This window comes from Saimiri boliviensis, chromosome 8 (assembly GCF_048565385.1).
Source record: "Saimiri boliviensis isolate mSaiBol1 chromosome 8, mSaiBol1.pri, whole genome shotgun sequence".
NCBI lineage: Eukaryota > Metazoa > Chordata > Mammalia > Primates > Cebidae > Saimiri > Saimiri boliviensis.
In genome coordinates this window covers 102,551,180-102,572,730 of record NC_133456.1, presented here as the reverse complement: position 1 = coordinate 102,572,730, position 21,551 = coordinate 102,551,180, and the positions used below count along the sequence as shown (strand labels likewise).

At 34.0% G+C, this 21,551-nt stretch overlaps 1 protein-coding gene across 1 annotated transcript in view; it reads left to right on the top strand.

Moving 5' to 3' along the window:
* Positions 1 to 21,551, top strand: part of MALRD1 (MAM and LDL receptor class A domain containing 1) — a 594,555-nt gene that overhangs the window by 280,695 nt on the left and 292,309 nt on the right. The window contains exon 26 of the mRNA XM_039478847.2: positions 471 to 762. Within this exon, the coding sequence (XP_039334781.2) occupies positions 471 to 762 (292 nt within the window). The remainder of the gene's footprint in view (positions 1 to 470; positions 763 to 21,551) is intronic.

Below are 21,551 nucleotides of genomic sequence, written 5' to 3'. Positions count from 1 at the left end.
AAAAGTGTTTCAAGTACAAGAATGTTAATGGAATAAGCAAAAGAAGAAAATAAAATGATTTTTTAAGTTTCATGAGATTAAAAAAAATCTTTTACTCCTGTTATTTCTTAATCATGAAAAGTCTATATATTGCATTGCTATTTAATGATCTTGTATTTCTTTGACAAAGGGCTCTTAGAGTTTATGGAGGAATCTTGCTTTTAGAAGTCACAGAAAGAAAGTAAACTCAGCCCTTTTTTCCTACTAAATTTTTATTTGATTCTTACTCTACTGTCTCCCCTACATTGCAACATATGATTCAAGGCTGGTCTGACTTCATTCACTGTTAAAGTGCACACAGAGCAAGAGAATAAACAGGTGTAATTTTCCTCCAGAAATTTGTTAATAAAGAAGAGGGCAATATGATAGAATTGAAAATAAAATCACATTAATTATACTAATGTATGTAATATTCCTATTCTTGATTACAGATTATTTTTCATTATCACATGTATGGAAATGGCATTGGGGCGCTCACCTTAACGCAGGTGTCAGTCACAAACCAAACGAAGGTTCTGCTCAACCTCACTGTAGAACAAGGCAATTTCTGGCGGAGGGAAGAATTGTCGCTGTTTGGCGATGAAGACTTCCAACTCAAATTTGAAGGTAGAGTTGGAAAAGGTCAGCGTGGTGACATTGCACTTGATGACATTGTACTTACAAGGAATTGTCTGTTACTCCATGAATCCGTGCAAGAAGAACTAGCATCGCCTCTTCCAACAGGTACATTCTGATCTGTGTGTTCTTGGTATTTTTACAAGGTGAAAGGCGAAAGGAAGAAAGATAATGCAAAAAAAAAATAGCATAAACACCTAGTAATATATTGCTTTTGTAAAGAAAATGTAAGATCTTTTTAAACTTAAAAAAAATTTCTCAAGCCTTTAGTCGTAAAAATGTCTTTCACATTTTCCCCAATCTTTCGTCTGTTTATCAGTTCCCGGCTTCTCTGTTTAGTCAGCTTCCTCTTAGATCATTAAAGTAAGAGAAGACTCCTTTGTTTACAGTCTCCTTCAGAAGTTAATCCTAAACAAACATCTATTCACTTCTAATAAAACATAAGTAAATTGAGGACAGAGTTATTCAATTTTAATTTGACATTTTTGTGTTATATTTGCCACCTTCTTCATGGACCCGTGGGCATGCCAATTCGATACTGAAACAGAGTAGATGATTGAATGTGTCCCTATCCTTTTAACCTTAAATAACTTTTGATAATTTATCGAAAGAATTTTATTCAAATGTTGAGTTAGCAGACGTTCAATATAATTTATACAGAGACAATGTTGTAAGTGGAATTGGCAAGCACCATTAACCAATATAATATTAAAGGTCTGAGATTAAAATAAATGCAGTAAATATTATTAATATGACAAAGGAGTAAATTTTGTTAGCCATTGATATGGCAGATATTTTTCTTTCCTTTTTTTTTGAGATAGAGTCTAGCTCTGTCACCCAGACTGGAGTGCACTGGTGCAGTCTGAGCTCACTGCACCCTCTTCCTCCCGGGCTCAATTGATCCTCCTACCTCAGCCTTCTGAATAGCTGGGGCCACAGGCATGCTCCACCACACCCGGCTAGTTTTTGTTTTTTGTTTTTTTTTTTGCAGAGATGGGGTCTCACTATGTTGCCTGTGTTGGTCTCAAACTGCTGGACTCAAGAGATCCACCTGCCTTGGCCTCCCAAAGGGCTAGAATTATAGGCATGAGCCACCATGCCCAGCAGATATTAATTTTTTAAATCATGAGTTTTCCACTTTTGTGGAAAACAAAAGTGTAGTTTCATTAATATTTAAATTATGTTTATTATAATTGATCAATTTGAAAATGCTTTGTTAAATGCAAACTATTTGTTTGCTCTGGCTCGTAACATAGTAGGCGGAATGGGCAATGTTGCCGTTTCTGCCTTTCCCCTTTATTTCAGAGTATTTTCAGTTGGTTACAAGGAAGTTTCTAGATAAAATTTTCCCAGTTGACAATTAGTTAAACATGCTCTTTGCCTGATGGGCTTCTAACTCTACATGGAGTAGTGTCTAGGAAAGCACATAAACATTTTAAGACTGTAGTGAAAAGGAAATATACGTAGGTGGATTTAATGCAAAGATGATTCACATGCCCAGGACTACTGTACTTCTCCAGGAAAATCTTTCCTTTTCATTCTGTGTGGGATGTTTGGTGGCAGATACAGGTTTATGTAAGTCCTGATCCTTTGTAGAATAATTATTTGATCATAATAAAAAATAATCTTCTAGGATCCAATTGGAGAGGGAGCAAAAGTTTTCTTTCTTTCTCTCTTTTTTTGGAGCGACAGGTTTTGTCATATTGGCCGGGCTGATCTCAAACTCTTGAGCTCAAAGTGATATACCTGTCTCAGCCTCCCAAAGTCTAGGAATTACAGGCAGGAGCTGCCATGCCAGGCTCAAGGGAGCAATTTTTTTTTTCTAAAAGAACATTAAACCACTTTAAAATTTAATAAGCAACTACTGAATAGGATACAAGAGAAACAAACCAATCTTCTTGGGGATTTTAAGACCTTAAGCTAGTAAAATACTGAATGAGGTCATTTTTTAGAAAACATGCAACTGGAAAATTTTAAAGTATATACAAAATAGTGTTGATTATATGTTAATTATCAAATTAAGGGCGCACATGAATCATGCCAGAGCTCTTTGAATATCAGAATATTTGAGGGGTTGTATTAAAGTTTTTAATGAATATATTTTTTTAATGTTCTTAAAAAATTATTCCTAAAAATAATACAAGATGGTAAGTGGGTAGGAAAAAAAGTGCCCGGAATAACTTTAATATTGAGTAGGAGGTAACTAAATGCCAGGAGAAATATTTAAACATTATGCAGTACTGAACACTAAATTGTATTCATTCTGTATAACTAAATTTTTGTAGTCATTAACCAACCTCCCTTTACCCCTCCCTCCCCACTACACTTTCCAGCCTCTGGTAACTACCATTCTACTCTCGACCTTTGTGGAATCAATTTTTTTAGTTCTCACATATGAGTGAGAACAGGTGCTGTTTGTCTCTGTGCCTGGCTTATTTCACTTAACATAATAACATTTAGTTCCGTCAATGCTGCAAGTAGGATGACTATAATTAATAATAATTCATGTATATTTTCAGATAACTAGAGGAATGGATTTGGAATGTTCCCAACATTTAAAAAAATGCCAAGTGTTTGAGGTGATGGTTATTCTAATTACCCAGATTTGATCATTACATATGGCATGCTTCTATTAAAATATCACATATGCCCCTAAGTATGTATATTAATTGTGTATCTATAAAAATTAAAAATAAAAAAAGAATTCCTTGACATGTACAAGTATGAACAAATAAAAAGAAATATGGAGAAAAGGAAGCAATAAAAAAACTTTTATGAGGTTGTAGAGAAAACTAAAGAAAACATTCAGCTGGGGATATCTAATTTGAAGTGTATTTATAAGATGCCTGAGAATTTAGAACCACACTTAAACAGCTCATAGGAGGGAAAGATCCCTTCAGTATGTGAGACAGGGCCGGTGGAATCTGAGCACTGGAGGACCAGATGAAGGATATGCTGCTGAGAGTGTTGTAGGCAGGCTAAAAGGCATAAGAAGGAACAGGGATGGTATCATGCAGACTGCAGGGTGGGCTGTGGGTGATAATTTGGCTGAGGTGGGCACCTTGTTTAGCTGTCTGAGATATTACAAAGGAAACAGAGCCAAATTGTGGACCACCTTGAGTATTAGTTTAATTTTTTTCTCAGAATGAACCTACATTGAAAGGTTATTAAATGGTCTTAGAAAACAAAGAATAAACAAGAAAGAATTTAATAAAAGAATATAAAAGTTAATATAAAAGGTTAATTGTATTAAACATTAATATAATTGATTACATTAAAATAAAAAAGTACGTTCATATAGAGTATGATAATTTGTGGGAATGTTTTCAGTAGAAAGGCTCCAAGAAAAACAACTGAACGACTATTTCTATGGTTAGGAGCATTTCAAAAATTGAGATGAGATAAAGTCATATATGTATAGTTATCTCAGCCTTAATGTTTACATTCAAGTGACACAGATGACAAATAAATGCATGTAGAGTTCCGTTTCCTATAAACTACTTGATGTACCTTTAATTGTGCCTTACCCATTTTTTGGTAAAAGTGAAATGCTAAACTTCATTTAGACTCAAGCTGTGAAATGATCCTGAAACACCTTAACTTCATTGTGAGCATATATATATATATATATATATATATATATATGCCCTTCCCTAAAAATACATATTAATATGTGTGTGTGAAAAATGTATATATATAGATACATAAATGTATCTATATATAAATGTATTACACACACACACACACACACACACATACATACTGGGGTTAGTCAGGGTTGGAACGTAGACAATATAAGCTACTCTAAATATTTTAAGCAGAGTGCAGTTCGATGGAGAGAATTTTATATGTGTAAATTGTTGAAATGGTTGGATAAATGAGCTCTAATGAGTTCTTCCAGAAATGGCTCCCAGAATTGGCACTCCATGAGACCAACTGTTAATAGAGAAGTTACAGGACATCTTTCTTGGTGAGATATATTTATATCTATATCTATGCATGTCTGTATTTATCATTTATATCTATATGAAATTGTAGAACATCTTTCTTGGTGAGGTACATCTATATCTATGTATATGTATATGTATATGTATACCTATATCTATATCTAACGTCTATATGTATATGTATATGTATACCTATATCTATATCTAACATCTGTCTGTATCTATATGGAGGGGAGGGTACAGCTAGAGGTGCAAATAGTGGTATCTTGTACAAATAAAAAACCAGAATGTTTATATTCATGGAAGTTGGTACAAGCAAGTTAAGGAATACCATTAATTTCCAATAGAGTCACAAATGTAAGTCACATATTTACTTTTACATTTTCTAAGTCACATTTTTTAAAATGAAATTAATTTTAATAATATAATTAAGTCTACCGAAATTTTACCAGCTTAATACAAAATCATGCCTGTAATCGCAGCACTTGGGGAGGCTGAGGTGGGCAGATCACCTGAGGTCAGGAGTTCAAGACCAGCCTGGCCAATATGGCGAAACCCAGTCTCTACTAAAAATACAAAAAGTAGCTGAGTGTAGTGGCAGGCACCTGTAATCCCAGCTACTTGGGAGGCTGAGACAGGGAGAATTGCTTGAACCTGGGAGGCAGAGGTTGCAGTGAGCTACGTTCTTGCCATTGTACAGCAGCCTGGGCCACAGAGTGCAACTAACTCCATCTCAAAAAAAGAAGAAAAACAAAAAACGGCACCTCAGTGTCAAATGTGAAAGCATAGACACCATATTCATATTTTAGTGAATTAGGTATTAATATCAGACTCTCCTCTTATTAGCTATGTTTATACAATTTATCTGAGACAGTTTCCTCATCTATAAAGCAGAGATAATTTCCATGTGTTTCATAGGCTCCAAGGCTCTTAAGAATTATAAGAGAGAACTTCCCAGGGAATTTATTTAACATCTGGCATGTGGTAGCTATTTTTCAATAAAAATAATCTCATTTTACATTATCCTATATTTTTTTATATTTTTACTTGTATTCTGTAGTTGATGTAAACATTTGACAGAAAACCTCATTTATTTGCATTTTATTAAGAACATGTTTCTTTCATTTGTTTTGGCAAAATTTTATTTCTTGCAGATATCAGAAGCATATCCTTATTTTATATTACATTATAACCATTCAATCTTAAAACCTGTCATTTATTTTTGATGTCTCATGAGTAGTGTATGTACATGTATCTTTGGAATGTCTAATGATTCTTAATTTCTAATTACTGAAAAAACACTTAGAATTTGCACAGAACAAACCAGGATAAATGGCCTATGTTTCACCAACAGTAAGAACATCCATTAAACTTTTCGAAATGACTCTAGTTTACACAGACTTTTCATCTCTATTCATGTGTGTAGGCTGACAACTCCATCAAGGATAGCTTAAAACAGAAAAGGCAAGAGGGAAATATGTATATATTTAGGAAGATGCAATTGAGCAGAATCTGGAATCAGTGATTCTAATTAATCAAAATAGACCTGGGGCTTTATTAGCAAAAGTAATATTAAATTATTATTAAGTCCCTATGAGTCATATTTAAGAGCTTATTTTGATGGCAGTTTTGTTAATTGCTAAATGATGAAGGATAAAAATAATTAATGAATTTTAGTAAGAAAAAGACAACCAACCTTCATCTTTTAAATGTCCATATGCAAATTCAACCATGGTCATTTTCTTAATAAACCCTATGCATATACAATCAGGGCAGGAGTCAAGTCATGTGTGTTGGGGTGTGTGTGTGTGTGTGTGAGAGTGTGTGTGTGAGTGTGAGAACTTAATCACCCTAGCTACTTCCAAATAGGAGTTATTTAATATATCTATTTTTGGATGTAACATAATTAAATTTCTTTTTAAAATGTATGTAAAACAATGAGGACTGAATAGATTAGCTCATCCTTCAGGTCACTCATTTCCCTGCAATACTTAGCAGTGCTTTAAAACTAGTACTTAGTGAAGAGAATGCTGGTGCAGCAACTCAGTCAGAGTCCTGAGTTAGGAATATCTGGCTGGTTGTGTATGGCTCAGTAATTTAGTGAAACCTATACATGCTGTTTAGTGCAGAGTACATGTGTTACGTTCTGAGATTTAAAGACATAAACTTGGATCTTGATACTGCTTACTAACTGTGTGATGTCAGGTAGTCTACTTAATCTCTCTAATTCCTATCTTTATTTTCTGTAAAATTGGGATTATTGGAATCTACTGCTGAATGATTTGAAAAATAAATCTGATAGTAAAATATAGCACTTCTTGAACAATGCATGGCATATGGTTGGTGTTTGGTGTTACTTTTTTTTTTTTTTTTTTTTTTTGCCTCCCTTTATTCCTGCTAAGGAGACTATGGAATTAAACTATATACACATTAACATTTCTTAAAAGCATATTTTATATTTGCTCTTCTTTTTTCCTCATGTTGTATTCACTACTCAAAGCAAAGGTTCAGATCTCCTTTGCCTCCCTGTTCTTTTCAGAGTAAACAAATAGCTTTCAAAAAATCCCTAAAATGTCTAATTGCTAAATGTGATGCTTTAATTGATTATTCATAATAAGAAATGGAGAAGAGAGAGCAGTCACAATAAAGATCCAGAGATAGAATTGACACGATGGCCACTGATGGTTGAAGGAGACAAAGAAGAGATTATAGTTTTGAACCTAGAAAACCTTATAAAATATGACTGAGATTCAGAGAAATTGATGAGTTGGCTGGATATAATGTGTGTGGGAAAGAGAAAAGAAGTTCATTTTTTAAATTATTGGCATACCCCATGGAATATTTTCCAAATTAATGTCTTCCCAATAAAAGCTTCTTGGTTTTTAATACCCAAACTTCACAGAATGCCTTTTTTTTGCTTTTGTTTTTGGTTTTTGACTAATATCTATATTGGAAATACATATTGACATCACCCCAAACTCACTAGGCTAGTGTTCATACAGTATGTTGTGCAAGAAAAATCACAAGTTCCATTCTAAATACAGGTTCCATTCCAAACTGGTAGACAAAGACATTTTGAAGATTTTGTGAAGTAGAAATGGAGGAGGCTCATCATGGGTGTTGCTGGAAGTAGGAGAAAAATAGCATCAGATACACCGTGGGGCAATACTTTATTGCACAGTTCTTCCAAATAAATTTCACCATTGTTTTTCCTGTATAGTCATAGTTTTGTCTAATTAGAACTATAAACGGCCCTAGAAGTTGAGAAAGCATTGGAGAAAATTGTGGAGAGGAAAGCAAAGCAAGCGAAAAAAACATATCACAATGTAGGGGAAGGTAAAAGAATAAAGGATTTCAACCAAGAAGAGCTGGCTTTGGTGAAGTAGACGAGAAAAATAAAGAACTCTTGGAAAAATCTAACTGAGGGATTCACTACCAAGTTTGTTTATATAAACATGTAATATTAGTCTAAAGAAGACAGCAGTGAAGACCCAAAAAACCAGCTCATCACATGATAGACATCACTGTTTATGGCCCTGCAAATACCATGATAAACATTACAGCTTTATTCGTTTCACTGAATTTCATGTGCATTTTAAGAACTTAGATGAGAATAATGGTAGATATGTAATACATTATAATTATCCTCATTTATATAATGGGAAGTTTAAAAAGATAAAAATAAAATAATTACTATAATTATAATGGGAAATTGCCTCTAGGATATAGCATTTCATTTATATGAGCAGGACATCTGACTTTCAGGAACACATTACTAGCAGTATATAAGTGGGGGCTATATTTTCGGTTCTCCATGGGAGATGGTGGTGTATATATTTGGTCAGCACTTGGATTTATGAGACTTCAGATCTCTGAATGGCCAGGGATGAACTGAGCCTTTTAAGGTCTGAAAGCTCTGTTTCTTTTCTGCTACCTAGGGATATTTAAAAAGTGCTTGTCTTCTGTTCATGGTTCTAATAGCAAATAACCTAAATAGCTCCACAGCCTCTCTCCTTTAAATATGAGAGATTCCCTTTTTTTGTACATTTGTCCCAAGAATTAAAATTTCTTCATTATGGCAGCTGGATGCCTACCCATCCCTCTTCACTCTCATCCCCAAGTACCTCTATTGGTAGTGTAACTATATTTTACCTACCCTCTTCCTTCCAATTTCAGATGTTACAGAACAGAAATTGTACAAAGTTCTGTATGGCTTACGTAGCAAATACTGCTGGAAATACTACCTAATATTTTTAATATAATTAAAATTGGTTTTGAATGTAACAAAACGTAGTGAACAGTCTTATAAATATTGACACAGCAGCTTCTCCCACATTATTTGCCCAGTGCATCAATTTAAAAATGCATGATGTCATTATGTATTAATAGAATGCTTTAGTAGAAAATAGTAATAATATTACATTATCAATCATATTGCATATTATTATACTGTAATATTAGCTCATAGTAGCATAGTATTATTTTAAAAATTCTCTTTTGTTGTTAAGGTTAAGGTAACCAATTAAGTTTTTATTTAAAATTCATTCTTTCATATAGCTTTACTGTGGTCTGATTATTACACAAATTGCTATATAAAAATAAGTACTGCTGCCTAAACAAGGTGTCATTATTTTACCAAATCACCCAAGATTGGAGATGAGGTAGTCTGCCATTTGCTATTCACCAGCCATTCTCTTCTGCTTCTTATAGTAATAAAACTCTCAATACTTAGATAGACACATAGCTAAACAGAGTAAAGACTGTATATTCCCAGACTTTGTTATCACCAGTGTGGAACATGTGAATAAATTTTGGCCAATAGAATGTGAACAAGTATTACACGCGATCTGTAAGTTGTGCAGTTAAAGGGAAGAGGCATTCCCTTCTCTCCTTGCCACTGGCCAGCAGGTGAATGTGAGGGTGGGAGCTAAAGTGTTGATCTCAGTTCATGAGATTGAAGAATTGCCTCTTCAACAAAGAACGTGGTAGAAGTGGCCTGGTTTCCATTACCCAAACACTAAAGAGCTTCCATATCAGCCTACGATTGCTTGGCTCATGTTGTTCCATGAAAAAAGAAAATAATCTCTCACTTTTTCAGTTCATTTTGTGGTTTGGCATAGCAGTTAAGCCTACATCTTGATAAAAGAACTTATTTTTTTTATTGTCATGTGCTGTGTAACTAGGATATTTAACTGAATGTTGGCTTGTCACTAGTTATGCTCAGAAGATTTCTAATTTCCCAGAAGTCAGTCATTAAGAGTGATGTTCTGTGACTTCTGTATTGGTAGTCAGTTTCTTGGAAAGTTAATTCTGGGAGAAATTTCTGGAAGACCTCAACAGAACTCACTCCTCCAACCATTTCAGCACTTTATCTATGTAAAATTCTCTCCATCAAATTACATTCTACTTAAAATATTTAGAGTGATTTATGTCATCAGCATTTAAAGCCTGACTAACCCCAGCATTTCTTATAAAAAGTTTGGTTTGATTGGTGAATCACTTATAACTGTATAAATTTTTTTGTAGATGTGCCATTCTGATTCTAAAGATTCAATTTTTTTCCTCAGAAAGTGCCCCAAATTTAATTTGTAAGACCTTTCCAGGCTTGATTTTAATCTTTATTCTAATTCTGCAGTCTGATGAGTCAAATCCTGTGTCTGATTTTTACCTACATCAACTTTCTGCCTACAAACAAGAGATTCTTTTAGGGCTGTCATAGCAGTATTCTGAATTTCTGACCTGCCCTTGAGTCAAGAATTTACATTTAAGAGCCAATTATTTCTTTTTATAAACTCTCTGGTTATCAACTTCAGTGTATCCAGTTCACTTCTGTAATACATGAATTTCTTACACCTCTCACTCTGTGCTATGGAAACCATCATTTGGTCTTCTAAAGCTTTGCCTTTAATGGATACTTCTTTCCTGGTAACTGTAGGTAATATTGAAATTATTACTGTGCGTCTTGGATTACTAGTAACTTTGCTCTAATGGTAACACATTCTCACTTCCTCTAAATTTAATCAGGTCACATAAATAATACATGATGAAAAAGTAATTTCATAGGAGTTTATATGAGCAGACTTGAAGGAGATATGGAAATTAGCTAAGCCGACTTCAGACAAAAGACTATCCTATGCACAGGAAACATCCCAGGTGAAATTACCAAGACAGGGCATGCCTGCCAAATTTAAAGAAGAGGCCAGTGTAGCTGAGAAACTAAAGTTGGGAGAAGGTAGTTGCTTAGGAAGTCAGAGAGCAGATGGGGAGGCAGATTTTGTAACTTACTACAACGGATTTGGTTTTTATTTTTAGCAAAATGGAAAAAAACCACTGCAAGTGATGTGTTCTGACTTATATTTAGAATCTCTGTGGCAGTAATGTAGAGAGACTTCAGGATAACGAGGAAAGAGCAGCAGAAATAATTAGGAGGATGTTGAAGTAACACAAGCAAGAAATGATAATACCTTAGACCAGTGTGGTGGCAAGTAAGACAGCAAGAGGTGGTTAAGTCAAAGAGTTGATGTCAGGTGAGAGGTAAAAAGAGGAAAAGAAAGATTTTTGATGTGAGGCTCTTGAAGGATGAATTTGCTGTCAGAAGAAATGAGGAAGGCTGTGGGAGGAGCATATTTCATTGGGGAGAGTTCAGGCATTCAGTTTAGACATGCTTAGTTTTATGGCCCATCATGTAGGCACATACAGATGTCAACTCAGCATTTGGATACAAATAGAAGCTTTGAGGGAGGTCTGAAAGGCAGACATTAATTTAGGAGTTGTCAGAATTAAAGTCATATGCATATAAAATCATCAAAGAATGAATAGACATTTATTCCTTAATGAATAATAAAGGCTAAGGGAAGATCCAGAGCAGAATGAAGAACCAGGTACTAAGCCCTGGAACATTCAACATTATGAAGTCAAGAGATAAAGAAAAGACAACAAAGGAAACAGACATAGACCAAAGTGAAAGGAAGACTAGCAGGTGAACGGTGTTCTGGAAGCCAAAGGAAAATGAGTATCACCCAGGAGTGACTATATCAAATGATGCTGCTGGGTTAAACAAAATGATGTCTGAAACTGGCCATTGGATTCAGCAATGTGCAAGGCATGGTGAATTTTATGAGAGCAGTTTTACACTGTGTGTGTCTTGCTCCTCAACCTTGAAATCCCTTGTATAATGACAAAACTTGTAGTGAAATGAGGCGGTAAGAAATAGCTCAAAATTATAGAGAATGACAGAGGTTGACCAGGACATTGAGAGAAGACAATAAATAAGAAGTGACTGGAAGTTTCCTAAGTGGGTGACATGGGTCTCAAAGTGCGAATGAGTCTTCGTGAGACTAGAAGTTATAGAAGGAGGTTATGTCCTGTGAGAAGAGCCAGGATATAGTGCCCTGACTTCCAAAGAATCATCAAGAATTTCTTTAAAAATTCTTACTCCCCAGATGTCCCACTTCCAAATTCCAATAAATTAGGGTTTCTGTGATTGAGGACTATCCATTAGGTGATTCTAATATGTAACCGGAATGGAAAACATTGCATTGTTGTAAAAAAATAGATGAGTCGTGTTTTGTGAAGGCCTTGTGAATATAAAGGTGTTTGTTTACAAACACAGAATCATAGGGCATATGGAAAGAATTGTGAAGGTGCAAAAAAAGTTTTAAAAAATGAGCATGGGAGAAAGAAGGGAAAACCAATTTTTGCATTAGAGAACAAGAAAGAACTGGAAATCACTTGTTTGGGGATAAAAATGTGAGGAACATAGTGACCAGTGTCAAGGATGAAAGTAACTGAGGGTGATGCTCTGTGAATCTTGCAAAAGTAGCACCTTGTGCTATAATTGTTGAATAACAACTAACATGATTTAAATTTATTACTCGATATGCTAACTTAAAATGACTACCTTATTTCCTGTTAAATGATTGGTAGGAATGAAATCATTGCATAATTCCCCAAAATATGCTTCTGTGTTGCCAATGTGTTCCGTAGCAATCACAATTTGGCTTTCTTAGGAGCTCTAAAAACCAAAAAACTACATTATTTTAATGTCCTAAATAATATATGTGTTTGTGTTTCTGATAATATTTATTGAAATATAAGCTAAGTTAGAAATTACAGCATTATGGGCATTATCATGGTTATCAAGCTAAAACTAAACTATTTTTTATTGTGTTAGCTCCTAAAAATATGTTCCAGTTAAATAAAAACCAAAAATGGTCATATGATAAGCTGTTTTGAATGGTTGAGTGTAAGTGAAACAACACATTACATTTCTCTTGGAAAAATAATATTATTGTGTGAAACTAAATATATTTCATATCCCAATGAACTGAATTTGTTAGAAAATTTCAGCTTCAGTTGAAATGCCAATTGGCTGTACTCTACTTATGTAATAGGGGTGAGGCGTGCAGTTTAAAATGCTTTAATTTTTAACTCTATCATTGTTCCAAGTATTCTTTGCATATAAGCCTTTTCTTTCATTTCTGTGGAAAGAATATTGAGAATTAACATATCTGAGTGCTATTATTTTAAGTGATGTTTGGTCTTTCCAACCTGCCACCGTATCATCTGCTTTCACATATATATGAATAGAAAACAAAAATAACATTTCTAAAAGGAATATCATTTAAATTTTTTAAATTGTTTGTATAAAATTTTGTGTTAAACCATAAAAATGTAAACAGGTACATGTTTTCTCTTTAAAATATGTCTTATTTAAAATGAAAAAGAAAAATGCTTGAAATTTTTTTTATCCAGTTTCCCTACTCGTTTTGTTTCTGCTTAATCTCTGTTCTGTTTTCTGGCTTCTTTGTTCTTCCTTATTTTCTTCATTCATTAAATATACTATCTCTTAGAAATTCCTTTAATGATGATTTTTTTTTTTTTTGCAGTTACATGTAATTAACTTAAATACTTTCATTTCAGCAGAGTATTTAAAGATAGTGAAATTGGACATACTACAGGTTTAGATTGAAAGTTATTTTCTGTTAGATATTTTTGACAGACATTTTATCATTGCCTCTTGGTTTCAAACTTTGCAAATAAGAAATCAGCTCTGAATCTAATTGTAACACCTTTTAAGCAAAGTCTTTTTTTTTTTTTCTTTTTCTTTTTTAAGCTTTTGTGATTTTCTCTTTGTCTCTGGTATTCCACTCAATAGTGTGATGTGAGTTAGGATGGGTTTTTTTATTCATCCTGTTTGAGATTCAATAAGATTTCTCAATCTGAGAATTGACATGTTTCATAAATTAAAAAAAGAAATCCAAGCTAGTATGTTTTTGAATATTGATTTCTCTCATTTAATCTTCTCTCTCATTCATGTCTCTGATGAGACTTGGTTCTTGTAAACTTATCCTTTCATTTTGGTATACAATAAGATGAATTCTGACAAATACAGACGAGTATGAATTAAACTACACCAAAATATAGAACATCTACATCAAGCCAGAAATTTTCCTATTCACCTTCTCAGTAATACTGCCATCTACCCCAGCACTCGGAGACAACCAGTATTTTGATGTCTGTTACCATGCATGAGACTTGTTTGTCATGAGTTTTCTATCAATTATGTGTATTTAGAGTGGCAGTCCACAAACTTTTTGATTCAAATACATTACATTTATTGTGTACTTTATTTCTATTATTATTACTACTTTGTAATATGTAATGAAATAATTATACAAATTACCGTAATGTAGGATCAGTGGGAGCCCTGAGCTTATTTTCTTGAAATCAGGCGTCCCCAAACTACAGCCCCGCAGGCCGCATGCGGCCCCCTGAGGCCATTTATCCGGCCCCCTGCCGCACTTCAGGAAGGGGCACCTCCTTCATTGGTGGTCAGTGAGAGGAGCACAGGATGTGGCGGCCCTCCAACGGTCTGAGGGACAGTGAACTGGCCCCCTGTGTAAAAAGTTTGGGGACGCCTGAGATGGTCGCATCTGGGGGTGATGGGAGACAGTGACGGATCATCAGGCATTAAGTTCTCATAAGGAGGTCACAACCTAGATCCCTCGAATGTACAGCTCATAATAGGGTTTGCGCTCCTATGAGAATCTAGCGCTGCTGCTGATCTGACAGGAGGTGGAGCTCAGGTGGGAATGTGAGCGATGGGGAGCGGCTGTAAATACAGATGAAGATTAGCTCACTTCCCGCTGCTCACCTCCTGCTATGTGGTCCAGTTCCTAACAGGCCATGGAATGGTACGGGTCCATGGCCTAGGGTTTGGGGACCCCTTTTCTAGAGTGTCTGACTCATATCTTAACATAATATTTTTGTAACACGTCCGTACTATTCTATCACTAACTTGTTTATTTTAAGTTAATGAGTAACATTTTATTGTGTGACTGTTTCACAATGTGCTTAGGCATTCTGTTGATAAACATATGGGTTGTTTCAAATGATTAGATACTGTGCATTAGGCTGCTGTGAAAAATTTATGTACTTGTCTCCTTGTAAGTACCTGGAACTATGGTTGCTGGGTCCAGAAGCATGTCTTACTTTATAAGAAGTAACTAAACAGTTTTCAAAGAGGTATATCACTTTATAATCTCACTGGTAGTGTATGAAATTTGTAGTTGCCCCACATCTTCACTAGCATTTGTTTTGTCAGAGTCTCTAAGTTTAGCAATTGTGCTTCCTTTTTGAAATTTTTTAAATTGTCACATTATAATTGTACTTATTTATGGGGTACATAGTGATATTATAATACATCCAGTGTGTAGTGATCCGATCAGACTAATTAGCATATGCATCATTTCAAGTATTATTTATTTGTGTTGGAACCATTATCTTCCTTCTGGCTATTTGAAACTGTCATATATTATTGTTACTGTCATTGTTAGCTATAGTCATCCTACTGTGCTATCATACACTAAATCTTATTCCAATCTAGCCGTAATTTTATACTTTCAGCATATCTCTCTATACTCCTCTTTCTCTTACCCTTCCCAGACTCTGGCATCCTCTGTTCTACTATTTACTTCTATGAGATCAACTTTACTTTAGCTTCTACATATGAGTGAGAACATATGTTGTTTAACTTGCTATTTCTGGCTTATTTCACTTAATGTCATGTCACCAGTACCATACATGTTGCTGTGCACAACGGGGTTTCATTTTTTTTTAATGGCTGAATAAGATTGCATTGTGTATATAATACCACATTTTCTTTATCCATTCATCTGTTGTTGGACACCTATGCTGATATCTCAGATATTGTGACTAGTGCTGCGGTAGACATAAGAGTGCCGATGTCTCTTTGATGTACTCCTGTAATTATTTTTTTCCTTTGGATAAATGCGTGGTAGGGGGATTGTATGGCAGTTCTATTTGAAGTTTTTTTGAGGAACTTCCATACTGTTCTCTGTAGTGGCTGCATTAGTTTTCATTCTCAAGAAGAGTATATTAGAGTTTTCTTTTTTCTGCATCCTCACCAGTATTTGTTATTTTTTATCTTATTGTATAATAGCCATCCTAACAAGGGTGATATTATACCTCATTGTGATTTGGTTTGCATTTCCTGCTCATTAGTGATGTTGATCTTTATATATATGAAGATTTATATATATATGAAGACTTATATATATATAATTGTTGGCCATTTCTGTGTATTTTAAGAAATGTTTAGATCATTTGCCTTTTTAAAATTGGATTATTATTATTATTTTGCTTTTCTCCTATATTCTGGATATTAGTCCTCTGTTGGATGGATAGTTCACAATATTTTCTTCAATTCAACAGACTGTCTTTTTACTCTGTTGACTGTTTCCTTTGCAGTGCAAAAACTTTTTATATGATCTTATTTATTTATTTATTTATTTTGCCTGTGCTTTTTTGCTCTTATTCATGAATTGCCTTCACAGCCCAAATTCCTGAAGCATTTCTCTGTTTCTTAGTAGGCTTATAGTTTTGTGTCTTACATTTAGGTCTTTAATCAATTTAAAGTTTAATTTCATTTAGGCTGTGAGGGGAGGGCCTAGTTTTATTTTTCTGCATATGGATATTTAGGTTTCCTAGCACCATTTGTCGAAGACACTGTCCTTTTCCCAATGTATGTTCTTGGTGCCTTTGTCAAAAATCAATTGACTTTAGAATTGGATTCATTTTGGAGTTTTGTATTCTGTTCCATTGGTGTGTTTTGGTTTTTATGCCAGTACCATGCTGTTTTGATTACTACAGCTTTGTAGCGTGTTTTGAAGTTTGGTAGTGTGATACCTGCAGCTTTGTTCTATTTGCTGAGGATTGCTTTGACTATTTAGGGTCTTTTGTAATTTCATATCAATTTAAATTTTTTAAAATATCTGTGAAGAATGTTATTGATATTTTGATAGAAATTGTAATGAATCTTTAGATTTCTTATATAGTATGGTTATTTTAACAATATTAATTCTTCTGCTCAATGATCATGGGATGTATTTCCATTTGTTTGTATCCTCCTCAATTACTTTCCTCAGTATTTTGGAATTTTCCTTGTAAACTTCAATTTGCTTTTTCCTGATAGTTTTTTGCTTGTGCTTGTTGGCGATTTGTGTGTGTGTATGTGTGTGTGTTTACATAAATGCATATATTTAAATAATATATCAGTAATATATATATATATAACAATACTTGCATCCAGTGTATGTAAGAAATATCTATAACTCAGTGTTAAGCAGATACTTTAGAAGATACTCCATAGAGAAATACATATTTGTGCATATGTATTCATATATACTCAGATGTATTTACATATATATTTAAATATTAATTTTTGCATATAAATATATTTATATTTAAATATACAATATTTATATTCTAGGTAATGTATATTGTATTGTATGTGTAGTATATATGCATGTTAAATATACACCATATTTAAACAGACACACACACACACACACACACACACACACAAACACACATGCACACACACATACCTCTATGGAGTATCTGCTAAAGTATCTATTTGCTTAACATTGAGTTATAGATTTTTTTAAATTAATTTTATTGCATATTAGGTTTTGGGGTACATGTGAAGAACATGCAAGATTGTTGTATAGGTACACACATGGCAGTGCGATTTGCTGCCTTCTTCCCCTTCACCTATATCTGGCATTTCTCCCTATGCTATCTCTCCCCAACTCCCCACTCCCCGCTGTCCCTCCCCTATTTTCCCCCAACAGACCCCACTGTGTAGTACTCCCCTCCCTGTGTCCATGTGTTCTCATTGTTCAACATCCACCTATGAGTGAGAACATGTGGTGTTTGATTTTCTGCTCTTGTGTTCGTTTGCTGAGAATAATGGTTTCCAGGTTCATCCTCGTCCCTACAAAGGACAGGAACTCATTGTTTTTGATGGCTGCATAATATTCCATGGTGTATATGTGCCACATTTTCCCTGTCCAGTCTATCGATGGGCATTTGGGTTGGTTCCAGGTCTTTGCTATTGTAAATGGTGCTGCAGTGAACATTCATGTGCATGTGTCCTTATAGTAGAACGATTTATAATCCTTTGGATATATACCCAGTAATGGAATTCCTGGGTCAAATGGAATTTCTATTTCTAGGTCCTTGAGGAATCGCCACACTGTCTTCCACAATGGTTGAACTAATTTACACTCCCATCAACAGTGTAAAAGTGTTCCTATTTCTCCACATCCTCTCCAGCATTTGTTGTCTCCAGATTTTTTAATGATGGCCATTCTAACTGGTGTGAGATGGTATCTCAAAGTAGTTTTGATTTGCATTTCTCTGATGACCAGTGATGAAGAGCATTTTTTCATATGTTTGTTGGCCACATGTATGTCTTCTTTTGTAAAGTGCCTATTCATATCCTTTGCCCACTTTTGAATGGGCTTGTTTGTTTTTTTCATATAAATCTGTTTTAGTTCTTTGTAAATTCTGGATATCAGCCCTTTGTCAGATGCAAAAAATTTTTCCCATTCTTTTGGTTGCCGATTCGCTCTAATGACTGTTTCTTTTGCTATGCAGAAGCTGTGGAGTTTGATTAGGTCCCATTTGTCTATTTTGGCTTTTGTTGCCAATGCTTTTGGTGTTTTGCTCATGAAGTCCTTGCCTATGCCTATGTCCTGAATGGTTTTGCCTAGATTTTCTTCTAGGGTTTTAATGGTGTTAGGTCTGATGTTTAAGTCTTTAATCCATCTGGAGTTCATTTTAGTGTAAGGTGTCAGGAAAGGTCCAGGTTCTACTTTCTACACATGGCTAGCCAGTTTTCCCAACACCATTCATTAAACAGGGAATCCTTTCCCCATTGCTTGTTTTTGTCAGGTTTGTCAAAGATGAGTTGGTTGTAGATATGCTGTGTTGCCTCTGAGGCCTCTGTTCTGTTCCATTGGTCTATATCTCTGTTTTGGTACTAGTACCATGCTGTTTTGATTACTGTAGCCTTGTAGTATGGTTGAAATCTGGTAGTGTGATGCTTCCCACTTTGTTCTTTTTGCTTAGAATTGACTTGGCTATTCAGGCTCTCTTTTGGTTCCATATGAAGTTTAAGGTGTTTTTTTCCAGTTCTGTGAAGAAGGTCGTTGGTAGCTTGATGGGGATAGCATTGAATCTGTAAACTACTTTGGGCAGTATGGCCATTTTCACGATATTGATTCTTCCTAACCATGAACATGGAATGTTTCTCCATCTGTTTGTATCTTCTCCTATTTTGTTAGCAGTGGTTTGTAGTTCTCCTTGAAGAGGTCCTTTACGTTCCTTCTTAGTTGTATTCCTAGGTATTTTATTCTTTTTGTGGCAATTGTGAGTGGCAGTTCATTCTTGATTTGACTCTCTTTAAGTCTGTTACTGGTGTATAGGAATGCTTGTGATTTTTGCACAATGATTTTGTATCCTGAGACTTTGCTGAAGTTGCTTATCAGTTTCAGGAGATTTTGGGCTGAGACGATGGGGTCTTCTAACAATGATGCAAAAATCTTCAATAAAATACTGGCAAACCGATTGCAACAGCACATCAAAAAGCTTATCCACCATGATCAAGTAGGCTTCGTCCTGGGAATGCAAGGCTGGTTCAACATATGCAAGTCTATAAATGTAATACACCACATAAACCTAACCAAAGACAAAAACCACATGATTATCTCAATTGATGCAGAAAAGGCCTTTGACAAAATTCAACAGCCCTTTATGCTTAAAACCCTCTATAAGCCAGGTAATGACAGAACGTATGTTAAAATAATAAAAGCTATTTACGAGAAAACCAACAGCCAATATCATACTGAATGGGCAAAAACTGAAAGCATTCCCTTTGAAATGAGGCACTAGACAAGGATGCCCTGTCTCACCACTCCTATTCAGTTTAGTACTGGAAGTTCTAGCCAGAGCAATCAGGCAAGAAAAAGAAATAAAGGGTATTCAAATAGGAAAGGAGGAAGTAAAATTGTCTCTATTTGCAGAGTTATAGATTTTTTTTAAGTATACTCTGGATGCAAGTATCATAGTGTGTGTGTGTGTGTGTGTGTGTGTGTGTGTGTGTTTGTGTGTGTATGTGTGTGTGTACTTATATATATTTAAATATATAAATATATGTGTGTATATATATAAACATTAACATATTTAAATACATAAGTACATAAATATATTTAAATACATAAATATGATTATATAAATATATTTAAATGCATAAATTATATATATACATTTAAATACATAAATTTGTATATATTCATACAAATATATTTAAATATATAAATTTGTAACTTTGGGTTGTAGATATTTGTTTTATATATTTAAATATATAAATATATTTACATATATTTGTATAAATTTATTCAAATATAACACAAATACAGAAATCTATAAATATATTTAAATGTATATGAAACACACACACACACACATACACACACACACACACACAGACACACACACACATTCCTCTATGGAGTATCTGCTAAAGTATCTATTTGCTTAATATTGAGTTATAGATTTTTTTAAATATACTCTCAATGCAAGTATCATAGTGTGTGTGTGTGTGTGTGTGTGTGTGCGTGTGTGTGTATATTTATATATATTTAAATATATAAATACACAAATATATTTAAATACATAAATATGATTATATAAATATATTTAAATGCATAAATTGTATATATATATATTTAAATACATAAATTTGTATATATTCTTACAAATATATTTAAATATATAAGTTTATAACATTGGGTTGTGGATATTTGTTTTATATAAAGATATTTAAATATATTTGTATAAATTTATTCAAATATAACACAAGTACAGAGATCTATAAATATATTTAAATCTATGTGAACACACACACACACACACACACACACACACACACATAGACACACACACACACAGATATAGTCCTCTATGGAGTATCTGTTAAAGTATCTGTCTGCTTAACATTGAATTATAGTTATTTGTTTATACTCTGGATGTCAGTATTGTTATATACAAATATTACTGTTATATCATTTTCTTCAGTAAACATTCTATTTTTTTCTTAATGGTGTCTTCTGATGATTAGAAATGTCTGATTTTGATGGCATACAATTTGTCAGCCTTTTCTATAACGTTTGCTGCTTTCTATGCTTCCGCAAAGAATTTTTCTGTACCCTGGTCACAGAGATATTCTACTGTATTTTCTTAGAAATTTACATATAGGTCACTGATTCATCATGAGCTAATGTAATGTATGATTTTCCAAAGTCATTTGTTGAAATGACTCTCATTTACCTATTGATTGCCTGGAAGATTTTGTTGAAAATTAATAATATAATTACAGATGTACAGTTGGTACTTGGTTCTCTTTCATTAATCTGTTTGTCTAATTTTACTACTGATTTTGCAACCTATAGATTTTTATATAAATGTGAGACCCTACTGGGATATTGATTATTATATTATTAAATCTGTTAATCTGGGAGGATTGGTATATGAATTATACTGACTTTTCCTATCCATGGGCATGATATAGCTCTTTAATTA